General features: G+C 45.7%; 1 protein-coding gene across 4 annotated transcripts in view; it reads right to left on the bottom strand.

Moving 5' to 3' along the window:
- JAZF1 (JAZF zinc finger 1) overlaps positions 1-18,962 on the bottom strand; it is a 349,506-nt gene that overhangs the window by 3,964 nt on the left and 326,580 nt on the right. For all 4 annotated transcript variants that reach the window (XM_074035312.1, XM_045387629.2, XM_065541016.2 and 1 more), the window contains one exon: positions 6,109-6,278. In XM_074035312.1, the coding sequence (XP_073891413.1) occupies positions 6,109-6,278 (170 nt within the window). The remainder of the gene's footprint in view (positions 1-6,108; positions 6,279-18,962) is intronic.

The following is an 18,962-nucleotide window of genomic DNA, read 5'->3' as shown; positions in this document are numbered from 1 at the left end:
TCAAACATAAGTTCTTCAGTCTTGTTAAGAGGCATGTTGGGGGTTTCAGAGCCTGCTGGGGCAGGAAAGGGGAGGGTAGTGGCAGTGGCAGAATCAGACCCACTGAGATGTTTGATGGGTAGATATGTCCTGCCAGTCCCTGGCGGTTCCATCCCCTCCGAGGCCCAGGCACATGAGTGAAGAGGCCAACGTGTGTATCGAGCCCAAGTGAGCCTTCAGATGATTCTAGCCCCAGCTGGTGTCTTAGAGCAACTGCGTGAGAGACCCCAGGTGAGAACCACCTTGTTGAGCCAGGCAGCCCAGAGAACTGTAAAAGATAATTGTTTTAAGCCATGTATTGTGTGTGAGAGAGACAGAAAGAGAATGAACATTAGTTTTATGGCCATTAGAAAAAGACTTCCAACTTTAATATGGTAGAAAGTGTCCTGGGTTACAAATGCTAGAGATGTGCACCTGCCTGCTTAGTAATATCCCATTTATAGCTCAACGAATATTGAGCACCTATCAGGGTCCTTTTCTGCGGATGAAGGGCTACTAAAACATTTCATGTCCTTGTTTCCATGGGGAACTTGATGCAGGACAGATCATTAGTAATCCAGCTACCTCTGTGCCCCAGAACCATTCAAACCTTGTCAGAAAATAGAGGAAACCAAAAACAGAAAAGCATTAACCAAGAAACAAAAAGGCAGAGCAACTCTTAACGGTGTCAGGGCTTAGCCATTCCATTGAGGGCTGAGGTTTTTTATAACTAATTAGGCTAAAAAAAAGATTTAAGACCAGAAATTGCTAAAACCAGAGAAGCCAGTCCAACGTGAAGTCAGATCTGTCGTTCATCAAGAGAAGGACAAGCCAGGGCTGAGGGGATTCCAGCAGGCGCTGTGGCCCGTTCCCAGCTTGAATGCAAACATTATGTTGTGTGTCTGGCATGAGACTATGAGGAAAATAGCCAACACTACACACACATCAGCTTTATGGAAAAATCAGGAAGCACATTTAGAAACATAAGGTATTTCCAGGGTTGGTCAAAGAACCTGCTGTGCCATCACTCCTTTGTCTTTGCTGCTGTGATTAAAAATGTTGACAAGTGTGAGTGGGTTGCCTTTATCACAAATGTTAGTACAAGGTCAAGTAAGACTCTCTTAAGACATTTCCTCCATCCAGCCATTCAGTTAGAGGCCGCAGGAACATCCTCTTTACAAGACCAGAGGAGCTCTGAAAAGATCCACCGAAGTTTCTTATTGCATCAGTCCTGAAACAAATTTGATCTTTCAAAAATATTAGTAAAAAAATAAATAATGGCTGGAAACCTGAAATGCTGAAATTGCTGAAATTCTTTGGTCTTTGAAATAAATGGAATCAAGCTTAAAAGGGCAAGGAAGGTTGCTAACGTTTATTAAGAGCTTATCATACTGGGTACTTGATGTCAATTGCCTTATTTAATACTCATGTTCTGGATGAAAGAACTGACTCCTAGAGGAGGTGAGTGACTTGGCCAAGATCACATGGCTCGTAAATTACAGAATTGGAATAGGAACCCAGGGATGTCCGATTCCATAGTCCATATTTCCTCATGTAGTCTCCTAACGTGCTAGGTACTCGTCAATTACAACAACCAGCTGGTGGTCTTTGAAAAATCTTACCAGTTGGGAAGAAGGATTGGGATAATAGTCTGGAGAAAACTGTCTGTGAGTTACAATGATGCTCTGACATCAAGCTAGTAAGGGAAGAAAGTGGGAAGGTAGGAGGTAGAAAGGAGGACTTAGGTGGGGGTTCTACCATTAGGAACTACTTGTCCCCTCTGATGGAATTAGGCCAGTCAATAGACAGCAGGCGATTTAGAGGCTTTTCTAAAAGTCTACTCCAAATCAAATAATGAAGCCTAAAGTCCAGATGCCAAGCTGGGCCATCCTGTCCTTACCTGGATGGGATCTTTGTTGTCAGTACTCAGACCTTCATGTGTACAACATGACCTAGATAAGCCCAATGGTCAGTTTCCCAGGGGCCTGGATGTTGTACACAATGGAGAAGATGAAGTTGCTTGGGGATTTGATGAGGAAGAAGAGTAAGAAAACAAACTGGGGATGGTAGTAGTGGTAATGGTGGGGGTTAAAAGTGAAACCACTTGCAGCAATGTGGACACCCCACCAGCCGCAGAAAGCAGGAGGGCTGAGGCGCACGCAGTTCCCTACTGGCCACTGCACACCAGCACACAGGGTGTCTAGCAAGTTGGGTGGGGTCTTTAGGAAAAAAGAATTGCCTCTTCCCTCAGTCATTTAAGTAATATGTTCAGTTAGACAATTGCAGAAATTCAGAAAACACAGAAGAGCATAAAAAAAGAACAGACACTATCACTGTTAATATTTGAGTTAATGATATCTTGAGTTACATAATTGAGTTGAGTTAATAATCTCTCTCTCAATACCTTTTTTCCACTTAATGTTACTTTGTGAGCACTCCCTCATCATTAAGTGTTTCTCAGTGTTTGAAAACGGGACACTATCTGGGTCTGTCTCTGTTGATGAAACTGTCACCGTGCAGAGGACTCCAGAGGAACTTTGGGGGGCGGGGTATTGTTGTTTTACATTTCTTAAAAAACAAAACAAAAAAACTTTAAAGTGCCTTTAATCTTTGCCATTCTAACATAAAAATTATCAAAGGGAAAAAACCTCAAAGCACTTCAACCCATCTTTTAAACCTATCTGCATTATAAGGAAGGGAAGTCGTCTCTGTTCCCTGAATTCAGGCAAGCGTGAGCAGGGCAAGAGTGGTGGGCTCAGTGGTTGTGGCCTGGAACGCCTCTGGGAAGGATACAAAGGAAATAATCCTCCCACGGCTTTGGGGCTCCGGGGCTCAGTGGGGAGCCCACACTTCCCTGTTCCCATGGGCTACGCCTTGATTCCTTTGCCCTCAGAGCACCTGTCACATCTGAGACCTGTGCTGGGTGCTGAGGAGGGACAGTGAGCTCTGAGGGTTTTGGGAGCAGTAAGGGAGATGGTGCCTCAATGTAGAAAGAGCATGTGGGGAGGATGAGAACTTGACCTACGAGAGGTGGAGAGGGGAGTCGGTCTGGGAGGTTGGTGAGGGCTCCCAAAGGTGGTGGCACTGGAGCTGTGCTGGAGAAAGGAGCGGAATTAAAATGAGAGATACTGAGGGAGAGAGGAAGGGACGGGGGACCGGAATATGCCTCTTTGCCCTAAGGACTGTTTAGCTGAAGGCAGTTAAGCAGCAGCAGATGCAGGAAGGAGTCCCTGCTCTCCCTCTGTGTGCCTAAAAACAGGACACAAATTTACAAAGACAAAGGGAAGGCCACCCCCACTTCTTCCAGGGAGATCGAAGGTTAACCAATGCAGAAGACTTTAGACTCTTATTGGCCTGGAGATGGTACTGGAGGAATCTACATGAACAAGCTAATACACTAACAGGACTCTTGTCTGCCTTTTGTTTTTCTTTTTTCCTTCCACAAGCTGCTGCTCCCAGAGACTCAAAGCCCTTTTCCTTTGTTACTTCTCTAAAAATGTACTTAACTGTTCTTTGTTGAAGACGCTGTATAAGCTGTGAGAACCGCCCATTCCCTGGGTGTCTTGTCTCCCATGTGTATATGAAATACACATGTTGATAAACTGTTTTTCTCTTGTTAATCTCTCTGTTGTTACAGAGAAGATGTTGCAACTAGAACTTAGGATGATTGAGGGAAACATTGTTTTTTTCTTCTACAGAGGGCAGGGAGCATCCTAGGCTAAGGAGTTAACATGGGAAGGAAATGTGGAGACCTGGATTTACTGCGGGGTCCTTCTCCCATTCCCCGCTCGGCATGAGGTCTGGGAGTTCAGTACCTCATTCTGTCTGCTCTGTAAATGCCAATGAAATGGCGAGGACTGCTGATCCTGAGTCAGTGTCCAGGAGACTTGGCTGGCAGAGACTGCTGCCAGCAGCAAGCAGGGAGTAAGAAAAGTCTGACTTGCCTTGGGAACAAATGAGGTGGCAGCACTTCTGGATTCTGCCCGAGTCCACAGTACCCAGCTCATCCCACCCTCTTCTCTCCAGTACCCAAGCCAGCAATGATGTCGTGAATAAGATGAAATACGAATCCCATTGGAGCACAGCCCTACCTTCCAGCCAGCAACTTCGGGGCAGAAAGAGTCAGCCGCCAGCTTGGGATGTAGGAGTGGCTCATCTCCAGTGCCTGGTCAGAGGTGAGGTCACAAGCCTGCTATGGCCCTGCGTATCATGACCTGCATTCTGGCCCAGAAAAGGAAACTCACACTTCCCTCGTGGGATCAGGACCACCCACTGCCGCCCACGTCACCTGCCAGTCAACGGGGCTGGAGTCGGCAGCCCCTTCAGCCCAAGGCTCATTGAATTCTCAGTGGTGGAGAGAGAACACTCAGAAAAGCCCCCCCAACCCAGACACAGACAACGGAAGGGGGAAACGGCCAGAAACCCAAGCAGAGGAAAAGTAAAAGAATGACAAAACAGAAATGACAAGAAGGAAAGGATGCGAACAAGAAAAGGGGATGGAGCTAGAGGTGGGAGAGAGGGGATGCCTCCCCTGCACCCGCTGCCCAGAACTCAGGGCGTAGCTTGTATTTCCTTTGTGTTTTGGCGGGTCAGCCTGAGTACAGGTCATTACTTGGCTACCGCTTTTAACATGGCCGATGTGGAAGACACCCCCGGCCGGGTGCTCGGCCCTGGAGAGCAGGCAGCAGGACGGCAGTGGTGGGGAGGAACAGCTGCGGTGAGATGCGGTGGGAACCGGCCCCAGGGGCCAGTCACGGCCTTCTCTGTAGAGAGCAAGAAAGAAGGAAAAAGTCTCTTTCTGCAATGAAGCGCTGCCCTCTGGAAAAATGGGCTTGTCCAACAATCCTGTGGATGTTTTGTATCCCAAGGTAACCCCTGAGCGGCCCTTCCCTCCTCTCCCAACTCCATGCCTCTGACACAGAATGTACAGATGCGTCCTGAGGCCTGTTCTGACCCAAATGCAGCGCTCCTCTGCCAGCCCGCAGAGGCTTCTCATATCTGCGTCCTGGGGAGTTCATTTCAGCTTAAACAACGAGCATCTGGACTTTGCATGATGGAACGGTAACAGTACATAGAGTAGGTGAAACCTAGAAATGCTAACTTGGTGGCACATTTGTGTGCCATGCTTTTACATCGACAGCTGCTATGAAAAGTACTGAAATAGATGAGTGTTCAGAGAGACCTATTTAAGAAGGCGCAACATAAGTGCTTATGCTATCTTTTCTTTTAAGCTTAAAAAAAGAGTCAGTCTGCTATGAGTGAATCAGCGTACCATCGAGCATGCCAGGTATGTTTCTGATGTTTCTACTCCTAGCTCACAGGTGGATGTGAAAGAGCTGCTAACACCTCATGGGGAAGTTTGCAATTTTGTTTTTTAAAATGCCCTCTAGACCCATACTTGACTGTTGTGGTGTTTCTCATTTTGTCCCTGTTCCTTATTAGAAAATTTAGCACCCCCAGCTGCCCATGACACCCAGTCAGGCCCTCAGAGACCTGGGTCAGCAGACAGGCAGCTGAAGTGGAAGTGGGTGGTTTGGTGAGAAAAATATCAAAGACCGTTTTTCTCCTGATCCCCTTTCATGCCAGTGGGTGAAGGAAGCGAGAACTTCCTCAGCTGGAGGCTAAATACCCTACCGCACTCACCAAATGGCTCTGGGAGCCATCTGGGGCTTTTACAACTTCAAAGTGGTCTCCCGTGAGCCACCTGCAGGGCCATCCACTGGGGAAGGTGCTTGGCAAATAAATAGGTTGACGTATTTGATACTCTGTTCTGATGGGTCCCCCAGTATGACATGAATTTGAAGACTATCAAAGACATGATCCTCCTACAAAAGATCTCTCTTGACCACCAGGATCCCAAGTAGGTGAGCGGAGGGGAAAGCCCCGGCGGCAGCCAGCGGTGGCGGGTGAGCACTGCCCTGAGGGCACCTGTGTGCACGCAATGGTGAGGCCCACGCACTCTAATGCAGGAGAGGGGAGTGTCTCCCCCCAGCCCATACACTTGCTTTAAAATCAAGAAAGGGCGGCTGCCTTCCATGAAGCTTGCCCTGTTTCCATGTGGTTATGCCAAGCACGCAGCACCTCTGTTACCTTGTATCTCTTTTTACATCCAGGAACTGGGCAGGCAAAAGGCTTCTCTTCCCCTCCATTCATGCACATGGAGCTGAGGATGGCTTCGGAGCTGATGGCACTCTCTGTGGTCCAGGACTCATCGCTGTCCGACTCCTCATAGTCCACCTCCTCCTCGTCATACTCACTGCCTGCGAGACAAGAGAAGGGCAAGGACTGTCAGGAGCACTCATCTCCCCACAGGTTCACCCGGCCACTCCCAGGACAGGAGACGTGGCAGTGGCAGCGCAGCGCTGACGGCCCAAGGAGAGGGCACTCGCGGCACCAAGTGACTGCAAACATGACTATTCCCTTACAACCCTGGGAGCAAGAGCCCTGCGTTCCCACCTAAGAGACCAGGGCAAGGGCTTCCCAGCAATTCGTGGCTAGGAGTTGGCGGAGCAAGAACATTAACTCGGTTCTACGGCAGCCCAGCCTGTGGCTGCGAAGGCACAGGGAAGACTCGCTCTGGGGCCAAAACCAAAAATAAGCAACGATGACAGACTCCTCACACTCCCCACACTAGTGCCTGACACTCCCAAATGAGCAGAACCCTGTCCCCTTAGCTTTATGCTTTACTGGCCTAGTAAATGCAAAAATCTCCAGGGTCAGGGGTTACGTTTTGGACTTCTTAGGCATTTCCAGTAGGAATGAATTTCAGGTGTTTTTCTTTATAGATTTGAGCTGGGAAATTTGGAACTAAAAGATGGTTACCCTCAGGCTAGGGAGCAAGAGGCACAGAAGGCCAGGAGCTCTGAGGGTAAATCACCAGCAGCGACTCGTCCTGGAAGACGAAGCGATCCTCTACACACGCAGTCCCAGGCACTGCGTCTGCCCTTCAGCTCATGCCACGCTTCCTGCTAGGGCTGGCCCATCGCAGCCACGCAGCTCAGACAGGAAGCAGGGATTCTCTTATATTCCTAAGGGTGAAGAGCTCTGCTAAGAATCGAATTGAAATAGACTCTACTGACTTCTGTGCAAGACGGCAGGGATGGAGAACCACTCCAACAGGCAGCCTCGCTTCGCTCTTTTTTAATGAGGCCCAAAGCCATTTATTTGGAGCTTTTGCACAATACAACCCTGAAGGACGTAATTCTACAGATCATAAACAGTGTAAAATAATATGTTGACAAGTCCTAATGCATTTACAAGCCCCGTGGAATAAATAGGAATTATAGCACAACATTAATAAGAATTATATGGTAGCAATTACAGTTGTGAAATTCATCCCCCAGGTGTGAGGCTAAATTGTACCAGGGGCCTGCCTGGGTGCTTCAGGGGCTTACTCTGCTACATCAATTATTTCAACACCAAATATTGGCACTTTTATTGGGTTTCATTTTAATAGGCATTAATAAGATTGTTTGAAGAGCCAGTTGAGCCAGGAACAGGGACACCGGCATCTGAGGCTAAAAGTTGAAAGGAGCCAGGAAGGAAGGAAGGGACCTGAAGTTTATTGAGTGCCTATTATGTTTCAGGCACATTATATGCATTATCTCATTTAATCCTCCAGTAACCCTGTGAGGTGGGGATTACTGTCACTTTTATACACACGAGCACCTGAGCCCTAGGGAGGTTAAAACGCTTATGCATTCTGAATTAGCCATTAAGGGACAGTGTGCTTTTCCCCCATTGCTTCCCAGCCCCCAGTGCCAAGCTCTTCTGAGGGGTTCCTTTTTAATCTCCTTTGAGTTGCTGGCTCTTCACCATTTAATACTGAGACGGAATTCAAAGCAGTCTGTTTTGAAGTCTGTTAGAAATTCTTGGGTGGTGCAGAAAAAACAATTTGGCAAACATGAAGCTTTGGAGTTAAATGTGGGTTTCAGTAAATTCCGCTGTACTTGGCCATAGCTCCCTAAATCAAGACAGCCGGTTTGGAAACGCTTGTACCAGGCGACACAGGGGTGCCACTCTGCCACGTTGCTCAGGGTCTGTCCTGGAGCAAATCTTGAAATCTGTTTTTAAGTAGGGCATTGTTTAAGACATTTTACTCTTAAACAAATGCCACATGCTGGCGTCCTTTAACTTGCTTGTTAGAAAACTATAAATGCTATTTCGCAAAGCTCCTCCAGCGGGACTTTAGAAAGTTAGAATGACTAATTTATCCATCTAATTGGGCTAATTTGTTAACCTCAATACCAAGAACCACGAAACATTTAGAATGGGGGAGGGTGGGGCACCTTAGACCAACTGGGAGCTTAATGAAGCCCAACAGAACAGAAAACTTCAAAACTCCACTGGATCAAAAGCAATCAGGCCGAGGGGCTGAAGCTGCCTACACCGCCTCCGTCTCCAGGGAAGGCGTACACGCGCCTCCGTCTCCAGGGAAGGCGCGTGGTATCCAGCCCCAGGCAGGGCAGGCAGGGGCCACGCAGCTCACCCTGCAAGTTGGAACACTTCTGAGACGGAAAGGTAGTGTGGGCTGACAGGTGTAAGCTGGGACTGTCCCAGGCAAGGTGGGACACACACCACTCAGCAGCTACAATCAAATCCTTGGGTGAAACTAGTCATCTCCCTCGGCTGCAACAAGATGGACTTTTGTTTACACTTAATTTTGTCCTCTAACAGAGAACATCAGCACAGACCTGGGCTCATGCCTTTGCTTTCATTAGCTGAAGGACAAGCCGCTTGGCTTTTATTTTCTCTTTCATGAAATGGGCACAAGTCTGTTCCTTGCAGGTTGAATTTAAGGATGAGAATGAGTGTGTACAGAATACCTGGGATAGGAGGACTTCCATAGAGTACGAGCTGAAAACATGCAAAGCAGTGTAAGCAATGCCATCTTTGTAATCATATTACATAGACATATTCCACATAAAATAAGATTATCTTTAGAAGGGCCTTTTGTGAAACCAAACAAGATAATTCCAAAAGGGTTGGGAATCCCTACTGGAAAAAACACAAGAGAGACTCCAGGACCAGACAGGCCCCAGCTGCTTTAAGCTCAAAGAAGGAGCAAAGCACACTCCAGCCCCCACCTCCATGAGTCTGCAGGGGCCGGGAGGGAGCGCAGCTGGGGCTCAGAGCACTGTGAGCCAAGGCAAGTGCCGCTACCTCTCTGAGCTTCGAACTGCTCATCTGTAAAATGGTGAATGCCTGTACGCACCAAGGCTATTGTGAAGAATAACTGAGTTCCTGTGTTTAGGACTCTGGACAATGCCTGGCCCATGGTAGGCATTAAAGTAGTATATGGCAAGAAAATAAAATGCTATGTGAGCTATTTATCTCATCTACTGTTCCCTTGCTCTCTCTTGAGAACAGTCCCCTTTTTAAACCTGAGGAACATGCTGGGGTTCTACTACAGCTTTTCTTATTGCACCCCAAATGCTTCCCTTTTATTAACCAGGTGTCCACAGCACCAGGCGGCAGCCAGAGGGCCTGGGGCGGGCAGCGTAGGGGCTGCGGGACCCGAGTCACAGGCGCTCAGATGCTGGCACCCATTCGTGTCCCTGGCAGGGCGTGGGGGGTCCTGCAGAAAACTTTTGAGGCCAAAACACAACTGCTGTTAGTCTCCTTTCAAACATTTTGGAACTGTAGAAAGAAATACCCTAAAACGAAAGTCACCAAAGCTGCTGGGCCAGCCTTTGTCCTCTGCTTTATCCATTTCCTCATGTCTTCCCACAAGAGGAAAATAAATCCCAAGCTCGTTCATTCGTTTTCAATTGCTGCTTCAGCTGCTATCTCAACACTCACTGCAGAATGAACAAATCCCCAGCCGTCTCCACGCCTTTGCTAGGGAACTCCTCCTCCATTTCTGGAAAGCAGGAGGTGGCAAAGCTGCTTCTCCTAGCTGCTTCTCCCAAGTTTTACTCCTGCGCTTCAATTAATAAAAAATCGTGAGCACCGCCCCGAGTATGAATGTGTATGAATATTTTTATTATAAATGCCGTATATGTATTAATATATTATTGCAGAAACCACATCTGCAAAGAAGCAAAAAGGGTAGGGCTAAAATAAGTATAAATATCTTAATACAGGAATAGTTTTAATAAATTATTTATAAGTAGGTATAAAGATTTAATACCCACTTCTCGCCCCTCACTTTGAGCCCACTGCCCTGCATGCCAGCTGGGGCTTCAACGGGGCACATCACAGTCTGCACTGAGGCTATCAGGTTGAAATGAGGCTCTGGGCTACTCTAGGGGAAAATGAGAGGACCTTAAGGATGAATACATTCATTTATTCACATGGCAAACTTTTACCCAACACCTGTCATAAGTAGAGTTGGTGATCACTAGGTCCTGTCTAAACGCCCCCCTATAAGCCAAAGGAGAGGTGCGGGGTGTCTCGCCAGGAGACAGAAGATCATGAAGAAATGAAATGATGTTCTTGTTCCGTGCCTCACACTATCCCAAGACAACAAATGTTAATTTCCACACAATTTTTGAAACAAACAAAAATATATAAAGTATTTCCTTAAAAGAGAGGGGAAAAAACAACCATGTGTATGTATAGTTATAAGCAGTTGGGGCAGGAAAGGTCTTTGGAGTGTGAGAGTCACAGAAAGAATGTGACTGGGGGCCAGAGTGGGCATCTGGGGACAGGCTGGCAGGTGTCCTCAAGGCCACCCTCTTAGCAAGCTCTGCTGGGGAACCCTGGACTGTGGGGTCAGAATGTTGCAACTGGGAGGAACTTGCAGACCACTGAATCCCACGCTCATCTTGGTGTCTCAGAAGTTAGTGACTGGGGCTGGGCACGGTGGCTCACACCTGTAATCCCAGCACTTTGGGAGGCCAAGGCGGGTGGATCACGAGGTCAGGAGATCGAGACCATCCTGGCTAACATGGTGAAACCCCGTCTCTACTAAAAGTACAAAAAAATTAGCTGGGGTGGGTGCCTATAGTCCCAGCTACTCGGGAGGCTGAGGCAGGAGAATGGTGTGAACCCGGGAGGCAGAACTTGCAATAAGCCAAGATCATGCCACTGCGCTCCAGCCTGGGAGACAGAGCGAGACTCCGTCTCAAAAAAAAAAAAAAAAAAAGAAAGAAGTTAGTGACTGGGGGTGGGCAGTGGGGAGGGTTAGTGGGTACAAAACAAATAGAGTAAGACCTAGTATCTGCTAGCACAACAGGGTGACTTTAGTCAATAATAAATTGTATATGTTAAAATAACTAAAAGAGTATAATTGGATTGTTTGTAACACAAAAGATAAATGCTTGAGGGGCTGAAGACCCCATTTTACATGATGTGATTACACACTGCAGACCTGTATCAAAATAGCTCATGTACTCCATAAATATATACACCTACTATGTACTCACAAAAATTAAAATTAAGAAATTTAGGCCAGGTGCAGTGGCTCACGCCTGTAATCCCAGCACTTTGGGAGGCCGAGGTGGGTGGATCACGAGGTCAGGAGTTCGAGACCAGCCCGGCCAACATGGTGAAACCCCGTCTCTACTAAAAAATATATAAATTAGCTGAGTATGGATGAGTGCCTGTAATCCCAGCTACTCGGGAGGCTGAGGGAGGAGAATCGCTTGAACCCGGAAGGCAGAGGTTGCAGTGAGCCGAGATGGTGCCATTGCACTCCAGCCTGGGTGAAAAAAAAAATAGAAAAAGAAATGTAAAAAAATGTTAAGTGACTGGCCCACAGTCACACAGTGGTCCGTAGCCCGTTCAGGGGGCTTCCCTTCTCCAGGTCTACCTCATGATGCAGGATTCTAAGCAGGAAAAGATCACGCTATGGCCTGCACCCATTCACATTCCCTCTCTTCTTCCTCTCTCCTCCACCCCACCCTTTCCAGCCCTAAATCCCAGGACGCCTCAAGGGAAAGGGACATGGTGCTAAGAAAAAACCTGTTATGTGCCAACCACCCCTCCCGATACGTTCCTGTTTGGGGGTCCAGAGGAAAGCTTTCTCACCACTACCACAAAGCTCTCTAGCTTCGTTCATCCTACGTACCTACTACTTCGTAACTTCTAAGCTACATCTCCCCATTTCCTCCCTCTACCCCATAACCACTGTTTTATTCCCTATCTCTGTATATTTGACTTTTCCCGCACGTAAGTGAGATCATGCACTAGTTTTCTTTGTGTCTGGCTTATTTCACTTAGCATAATATCCTTCAGGCTCATCCATGTTGTGGCAAATAGCAGGATCTCCTTTTTGTAAGGCTGAATAGTATTCCATTGTGTGTCTCACACACACACACACACACACACACACACACACACACACACAGATTCTTGGTGCATTCATCCACTGACGGACACGTTGGTGGTTTCCAATTCTTGTCTACTGTGAGTAATGCTGGGAGAACATGAGAGTACAGACATCTTCCTGAGGTGATGATCTCATTTTCTCTGGGTATATATCCAGAAGACGGATTGCTGGGTCATATGGTAGCTCTATTTTGCTAACACTTGTTATTACTTGTCTTTTTGATCAGAGCTGTCTGAATGGGTGTGGTCTTTTAAGAGATAGCTCATGATGGTTTTGATTTGCATTTCTTTGATGCTTAGCGATGAGCACCTTTTCATATTCTGTTGGCCATTTTTACGTCTTCTTTGGAAAAATGTCTGTCCAGGTCCTTTGCCCATTTTTTAAACCAAGTTATTTGTTTTTCTGCTATTGAGTTGTATGAATACTTTGTAAATTTGGCTGTTAACCCCTTATCAGATATATGGTTTGCAAATATTTTCCCCAATCCATAGGCTGCTGTTTCATTGTGTTGATAGTTTCCTTTGCTGTGCAGCTTTTTAGTTTGTAGTCTCATTTATTTTTTATTTTTATTTTTTTGAGACAGAGTTTTACTCTTGTTGCCCAGGCTGCAGTGCAATGGAATGATCTCGGCTCACTGCAACCTCCACCTCCTGGGTTCGAGTGATTTTCCTGCCTCAGCTTCCCAAATAGCTGGAATTACAGGCATACACCACCACACTTGGCTAATTTTGTGTGTGTGTGTGTGTGTTTTTTCTTTCTTTTTTTTTTTTTTTTTTTTAGTAGAGACGGGGTTTCTCCATGTTGGTCAGGCTGGTCTCGAACTCCTGACTTCAGGTGATCCACTCGCCTCAGCGTCCCAAAGTGCTGAGATTACAGGCGTGAGACCCTGTGCCCAGCTATGCAGTCTCATTTATTTTTGTTTTTGTAGATTGAACTTCTGGTGTGATAACCAAAAAATTCATTGAAAAGGCTCATGTCAAGTTGCTTTTTCCCCACCTTCTCCTATTCTCTAAGAGTTTTACAGCTTCAGGTCTTATATCCATGTGGAGTTGATTTGTGTGTATGGTGTAAGATAAGGGACCAATTTCATTCAAGTGTATGTAGAAACCCAGTTTTCCTAGCACGATTTACTGCAGAGATTATCCTTTCCCCATTGTGTTCCCTTTGTGCTCTTGTCAAACAGTAGTTGAATACATGTGGCTCTCTCTTCTGTTCCACTGGTCTATGTGGCTGATTTCATCCTAGTACCATACTGTTTTGATAATCACCTTTGTTTGAAATATAATTTTTATTTTGAGATGGGGTCTTGCACTATTGCCCAGGCTGGAATGCAGTGGTGCAATCTTGGCTCACTGCAACCTCTGCTTCCCAGGTTCAAGTGAGTTTCCTGCCTCAACCTCTTGAGTAGCTGGGATTACAGGCACCAGCCACCATGCCCGGCTGATTTTTGTATTTTTTGTGGAGACAGGGTTTTGCTATGTTGGCCAGTGTGGTCTCAAACTCCTGACCTCAGGTGATCCGCCCGCTTCAGCCTCCCAAAGTGCTGGGATTACAGGCGTGAGCCACTGTACCCAGCCTGTAATATAATTTTACAAGACCAGTGCTCTAACCACTGAGCTATGGAGCCCACGTGCCTGTAATAAAATTTTAAAGCAGGAAGTGTGATGCCTCCAACTTTTTCATTCTTAGGATCACTTTGGTTATTTAGAGTCTTTGCAGTTCCATATCAATTTTAGGATTGTTTTTACTGTTTCTGTGAAGAATGCCATTAGGATTCGGATAGGGATTGCACTTATTTCATATGGCACTTTGGGTAGTATGGACATTTTAAGAATATTAATTCTTCTGATCCATGAGCAAGGGATATTTTTCATTTATTTGTGTCTTCTTCAATTTCTTTCATCAATGTTTTATAGTTTCTAGTGTACAAATCTTTCACCTCCTTCATTAAATTTATTCCTTTTTTTTGATGCCATCATAAATGGGATTGTTGTGTTGATTTCTTTTTCAGCTAAGTTGTTATTTGTGTATGGACATGCTACTGATTTTTGTATATTGATAATGTATCCTGCAACCTTACTGAATTCATCTTCCTCTGTACTTAAAAATTAGTTGGATCAGATTTGTAATTTTGATGAAACAATCCTCTATTAGAGGAGAATGCCTGCAGAGATCTACCTTTCAAAAGGACACAAGGTTTAAGGACACAAAGGATCCACTGGCTGTGACAATGGGTGAGTGTGACAGTAGGGTGGAGAGTCAGCCCAGCAATCCCTTTTATTGGGATGGTTAATTGTTTCTGCTGATGCTCCAGTGAAAGTTCCACGGTTTTGAGGCCTGATTATTTTTTAACAAACAAATGGGCAGATTGTACAAATGTGTACATGTCATGGCAGTCAAAATGCCTGTTTTTTTGTTTGGCCTCCTTTTGCTCTAAGCCATTAGCTCCTTAAATTATGGCACTTGCCTTTATACCCAAACCTACCTGTGCTTACTTGATTTTTTAGTTTGGTAAAAATTCTAGCTGCCTGGCCGGGCGCGGTGGCTCAAGCCTGTAATCCCAGCACTTTGGGAGGCCGAGACAGGTGGATCACGAGGTCAGAAGATCGAGACCATCCTGGCTAACACGGTGAAACCCCGTCTCTACTAAAAAATACAAAAAACTAGCCGGGCGAGGTGGCGGGCGCCTGTAGTCCCAGCTACTCGGGAGGCTGAGGCAGGAGAATGGCGTGAACCCGGGAGGCGGGGCTTGCAGTGAGCTGAGATCCGGCCACTGCACTCCAGCCTGGGCGACAGAGCAAGACTCCGTCTCAAAAAAAAAAAAAAAAAAATTCTAGCTGCCTAAGAATGGGCAAATTTTGTTTTACATGTGCATTTAACCAGAGAAGTGTCTTTGCCATTGAGGCTTGAGGTGCCGCCTATGAACCTGGCCCTAGGAGAGGTGCTCTCCACATCACCAGCCTTTGTCTCTCCAACTGATCAGAGGGGAAGGCTAGGGTGTGGGAGGGTAAGGGATGTGCTGCAGGTCACCTGGCTAGCAACAGGCCCATCAGGTCTTTGGTTTCAAAATTTGTGTTCCTTTGATTCATTTTTAAATTGAATATCCCCTGTATGATGGGGAGAACAGAGACGCGACAGACAAAGCAAGGCCCTGGAGATGGGCTGCAGAGAGAGGAAAATGAACATGATGCATGGAGTTGCTCAAAACTACATGTGGTGCGCAGTGTGTGAGCAGGTGGGAGCAGCGCGCTAAGCCTCATGACAGCCAGTGATGGGACCCTGCCATCCAGGTGGCTGTGGTCTAGTTTTCCAAAGGCAAGGGACAAGAGCTGTCTTTGTAAGGCTCTCCGTAGTCTTAGATATGATTAATCAATTTTAAAATGATGTTCACTAATGTTAGGGTTTCTGCAAGAAAATGTAATTTAACCTGACGCTGTCACATATAAAAATTGGCTGCCACTCATCTTTCTTGGGTTGAGTTTTCTGTATTCATACTCCATGGTTTCATAACCACTGTGGTGGGAGCCTGGGGCAGGCAGGACAGCAGCCAAGAGGGGCCTCAAGAGCTCATTTCAGCATTTCAGTTGGGGAAATGACCTAAACCAAGGTACGACCCTTGGTATATAAGACAATTATATACCACAGGATGGCCAGGGAGGGTTGTTGGAAAAGGAGGTAAAAATCAGTGTCAGTTTCATGAATCACATGAAGAAACTGAGGTGGCCTGGAACTCATGCATGCACATGCACACACACACACACACACACACACACACACACACACACACCCCTCTCTTCCCGGCCACCCGCCTACACCAAGCCCACATTGCCATCCAGGGGCCTTGCCGGGTGCTTCGGCCACATTTGCTCTCTCACTGGCCACAAGAAGATTTCCAGTCTTGCCCACCCTCCTCGAACCTCTGCCCGCACTTCCCTTTGCTGACTCCTTACTCTGTGGAGATGGCCCAACTCTGTTTTACTGCCTACAGAGTTCTCATTCTTTGTAGTCATAAACATAAAATAGTGACATACAGATAAAAGTCAACCTTTTCCAGAAACCCAATATGCCACATTTTTCTTATAATGCATATCATTAATATTCATGTAAAAGTGATAACTGCGGTGACAGCAAATTAAAACTTTCCTGGGGTATCACATTCTGGCAAATACATTAGCAAAGAGTTGCCTTTCTGTCTTATAGATTTATCATTATAAATTAGCTTTAATTGGTACTGACCCACTTTATAGGCGCTAAAGCAACAATAGTCAAAATGAATTGGCAATGAATGATTACAATGAAAGACACATTAATGGCTCTGGGACCACAGGCCCTGCCTGGAAAATTCTTGACCTCTTTGTTCCTGGACCTCAGCTCATTACTGGAACGTCATTCCGAGTTAAGGAGGAAACAGGTTCCTCCTTAACTATGGAACTGCTCCTGGTTCTCCAAACCAGAAGTAATAGTTCCATAGGACTTTACACTTTCTAATGAATTGCCGTCCCGGTGTTGGATTCATCTCTGGTATTTGGAGTTCTGGTCACTATTTGTGATTACCTCACAGTCCCCAGGACACTGCCAGAGCCACAAAGAGCCACTGGACATGTGTTTGTTGAATCAGTGAATGAGTGAATCGAGTTCAGAGGGGAAGGAGGCCCCAGGATTACACAGCTTCAACTCTTGACTCCCACTAACCTTTTTTTAAAAAAGATTTATTTCACTTGCCTGCTTAAACCCTCCAGTGGCTTCCCACAGCAAAGAGCAGCCCTGGGCCTCATCATGACTTTTTTCTTTATCAAGGTTTCTTTATCAAGGCATCTTTCAGCTCTGAAGGACCAGTTTTTTTTTTAACTTAAGAACTATTTGTACTTGGTTTAATGATAAGCTTTTACAACTATAAATCTAACAAACATTTATAAATCTTTAGATAATATTAAATAATAATACATTGGAATGTAATTTGTAAAGTTTTTTTTTTTTTTTTTTTGAGACAGAGTCTCACTCTTGTTGCCCAGGCTGGAGTGCAATGGCGCGATCTTGGCTTACTGCAACCTCCGCCTCCTGGGTTCAAGTGATTCTCCTGCCTCAGCCTCCAGAGTAGCTGGGATTACAGGTATCTGCCACCACGCCCGGCTAGTTTTTGTATTTTTAGTAGAGTCGGGGTTTCACCATGTTGGTCAGGCTGGTCTTGAACCCGTGACCTTAGGTGATCCACCTGCTTCATCCTCCCAAAGTGTTGGGATTACAGGCATGAGCCACCAAGCCCGGCCTAAAATAATATGTTCTAATACATTTAAATATTGATTACACACACACTCAAATTTGACATATTTCAACAAAATCATGCCAACTTTACTATGTAAGCTTTAAAAGATCTTAAAAATACACAAATCAAGGCTGGGCATGGTGGTTCACACCTGTAATGCCAGCACTTTGGGAGGCTGAGGTGGGAGGATCATTTGAAGGCAGAAGTTTGAAACCAGGCTGGGCAATGCAGTGGTACCCTGTCTCTATCAAATAAAAGTTTAAAAATTAGCTGGGTGTGGTGGTGTACACCTGTTGCCCCAGCTACTCAGGAGTCTGAGGCGGGAAATGAGCAAAACCAGGATAGAACCCCGTGATAAGTTTGGGAAGATCACTTGAGCCCAGGAGGTTGAGGTTGCAGCGAGTGGTGATGGCACCACTGTACTCTGACCTGGGTGACAGGGCAAGATCATGTCTCCTAAAAAATAAAAAAATGCAAACCAAAAAACGAATCACACCAATGACCACAATGACTATCAAGCCTAAATTTAGCCTGTTACACAGTTGGTTCTAAAGAGCTGAATTATTTTTTCATAATTTCCATACTTAGCTTTGACCTTTCTGGGTCACAAGGATCTGGTGAGACCTAAAAGACAGAGGAACTGACCTCGGGCCAGTGGAGGGTGGGGGTTCTGAGTTATGGACCCACACTGGTGCTTGGTCAGGATGCAGTCAGGACAAGATGATTCAAAAGTGAGCCTGGAAATAATTGCATTAGAAGATGAGTGGATACTCACTGGTTTCAAATAACTTATTTATCTCTGCCTTAATTTCATTATTTACCCAGTAGTCATTCAGGAGTAGGTTGTTCAGTTTCCATGTAGTTGTACGATTTTGAGTTAGTTTCTTTATCCTGAGTTCTAATTTGATTGAACTGTGGTCTGAGAGACAGTTTGTTGTGATTTCTGTTCTTTTACATTTGCCGAGCAGTGTTTTACTACCAATTATGTGGTCAATTTTAGAATAAGTTCGATGAGGTACTGAGAAGAATGTATATTCTGTTGATTTGGGGTGGAGAGCTCTGTAGATGTCTATTAGGTCCACTTGGTCCAGAGCTGAGTTCAAGTTCTGAATATCCTTGTTAATTTTCTGTCTTGTTGATCTAATAGTGACAGTGGGGTTTAAAGTCTCCCACTATTATTGTGTGGGAGTCTAAGACTCTTTGTAGGTCTCTAAGAACTTGCTTTATGAATCTAGGTGCTCCTGTATTGGCTGCATATATATTTAGGATAGTTAGCTTTTCTTGTTGCATGGATCCCTTTACCATTATGTAATTCTTTGTCTTTCTTGATCTTTGTTGGTTTAAAATCTGTTTTATCAGAGATAGCAAAAACCCCTGCTTTTCTTTACTTTCCATTTGCTTGGTAAA

This window comes from Macaca fascicularis, chromosome 3 (genome assembly GCF_037993035.2).
Source record: "Macaca fascicularis isolate 582-1 chromosome 3, T2T-MFA8v1.1".
Classification (NCBI taxonomy): Eukaryota; Metazoa; Chordata; class Mammalia; order Primates; family Cercopithecidae; genus Macaca; species Macaca fascicularis.
The sequence above is the reverse complement of the archived record's forward strand: the minus strand, read 5'-3'. Positions and strand labels throughout refer to the sequence as shown.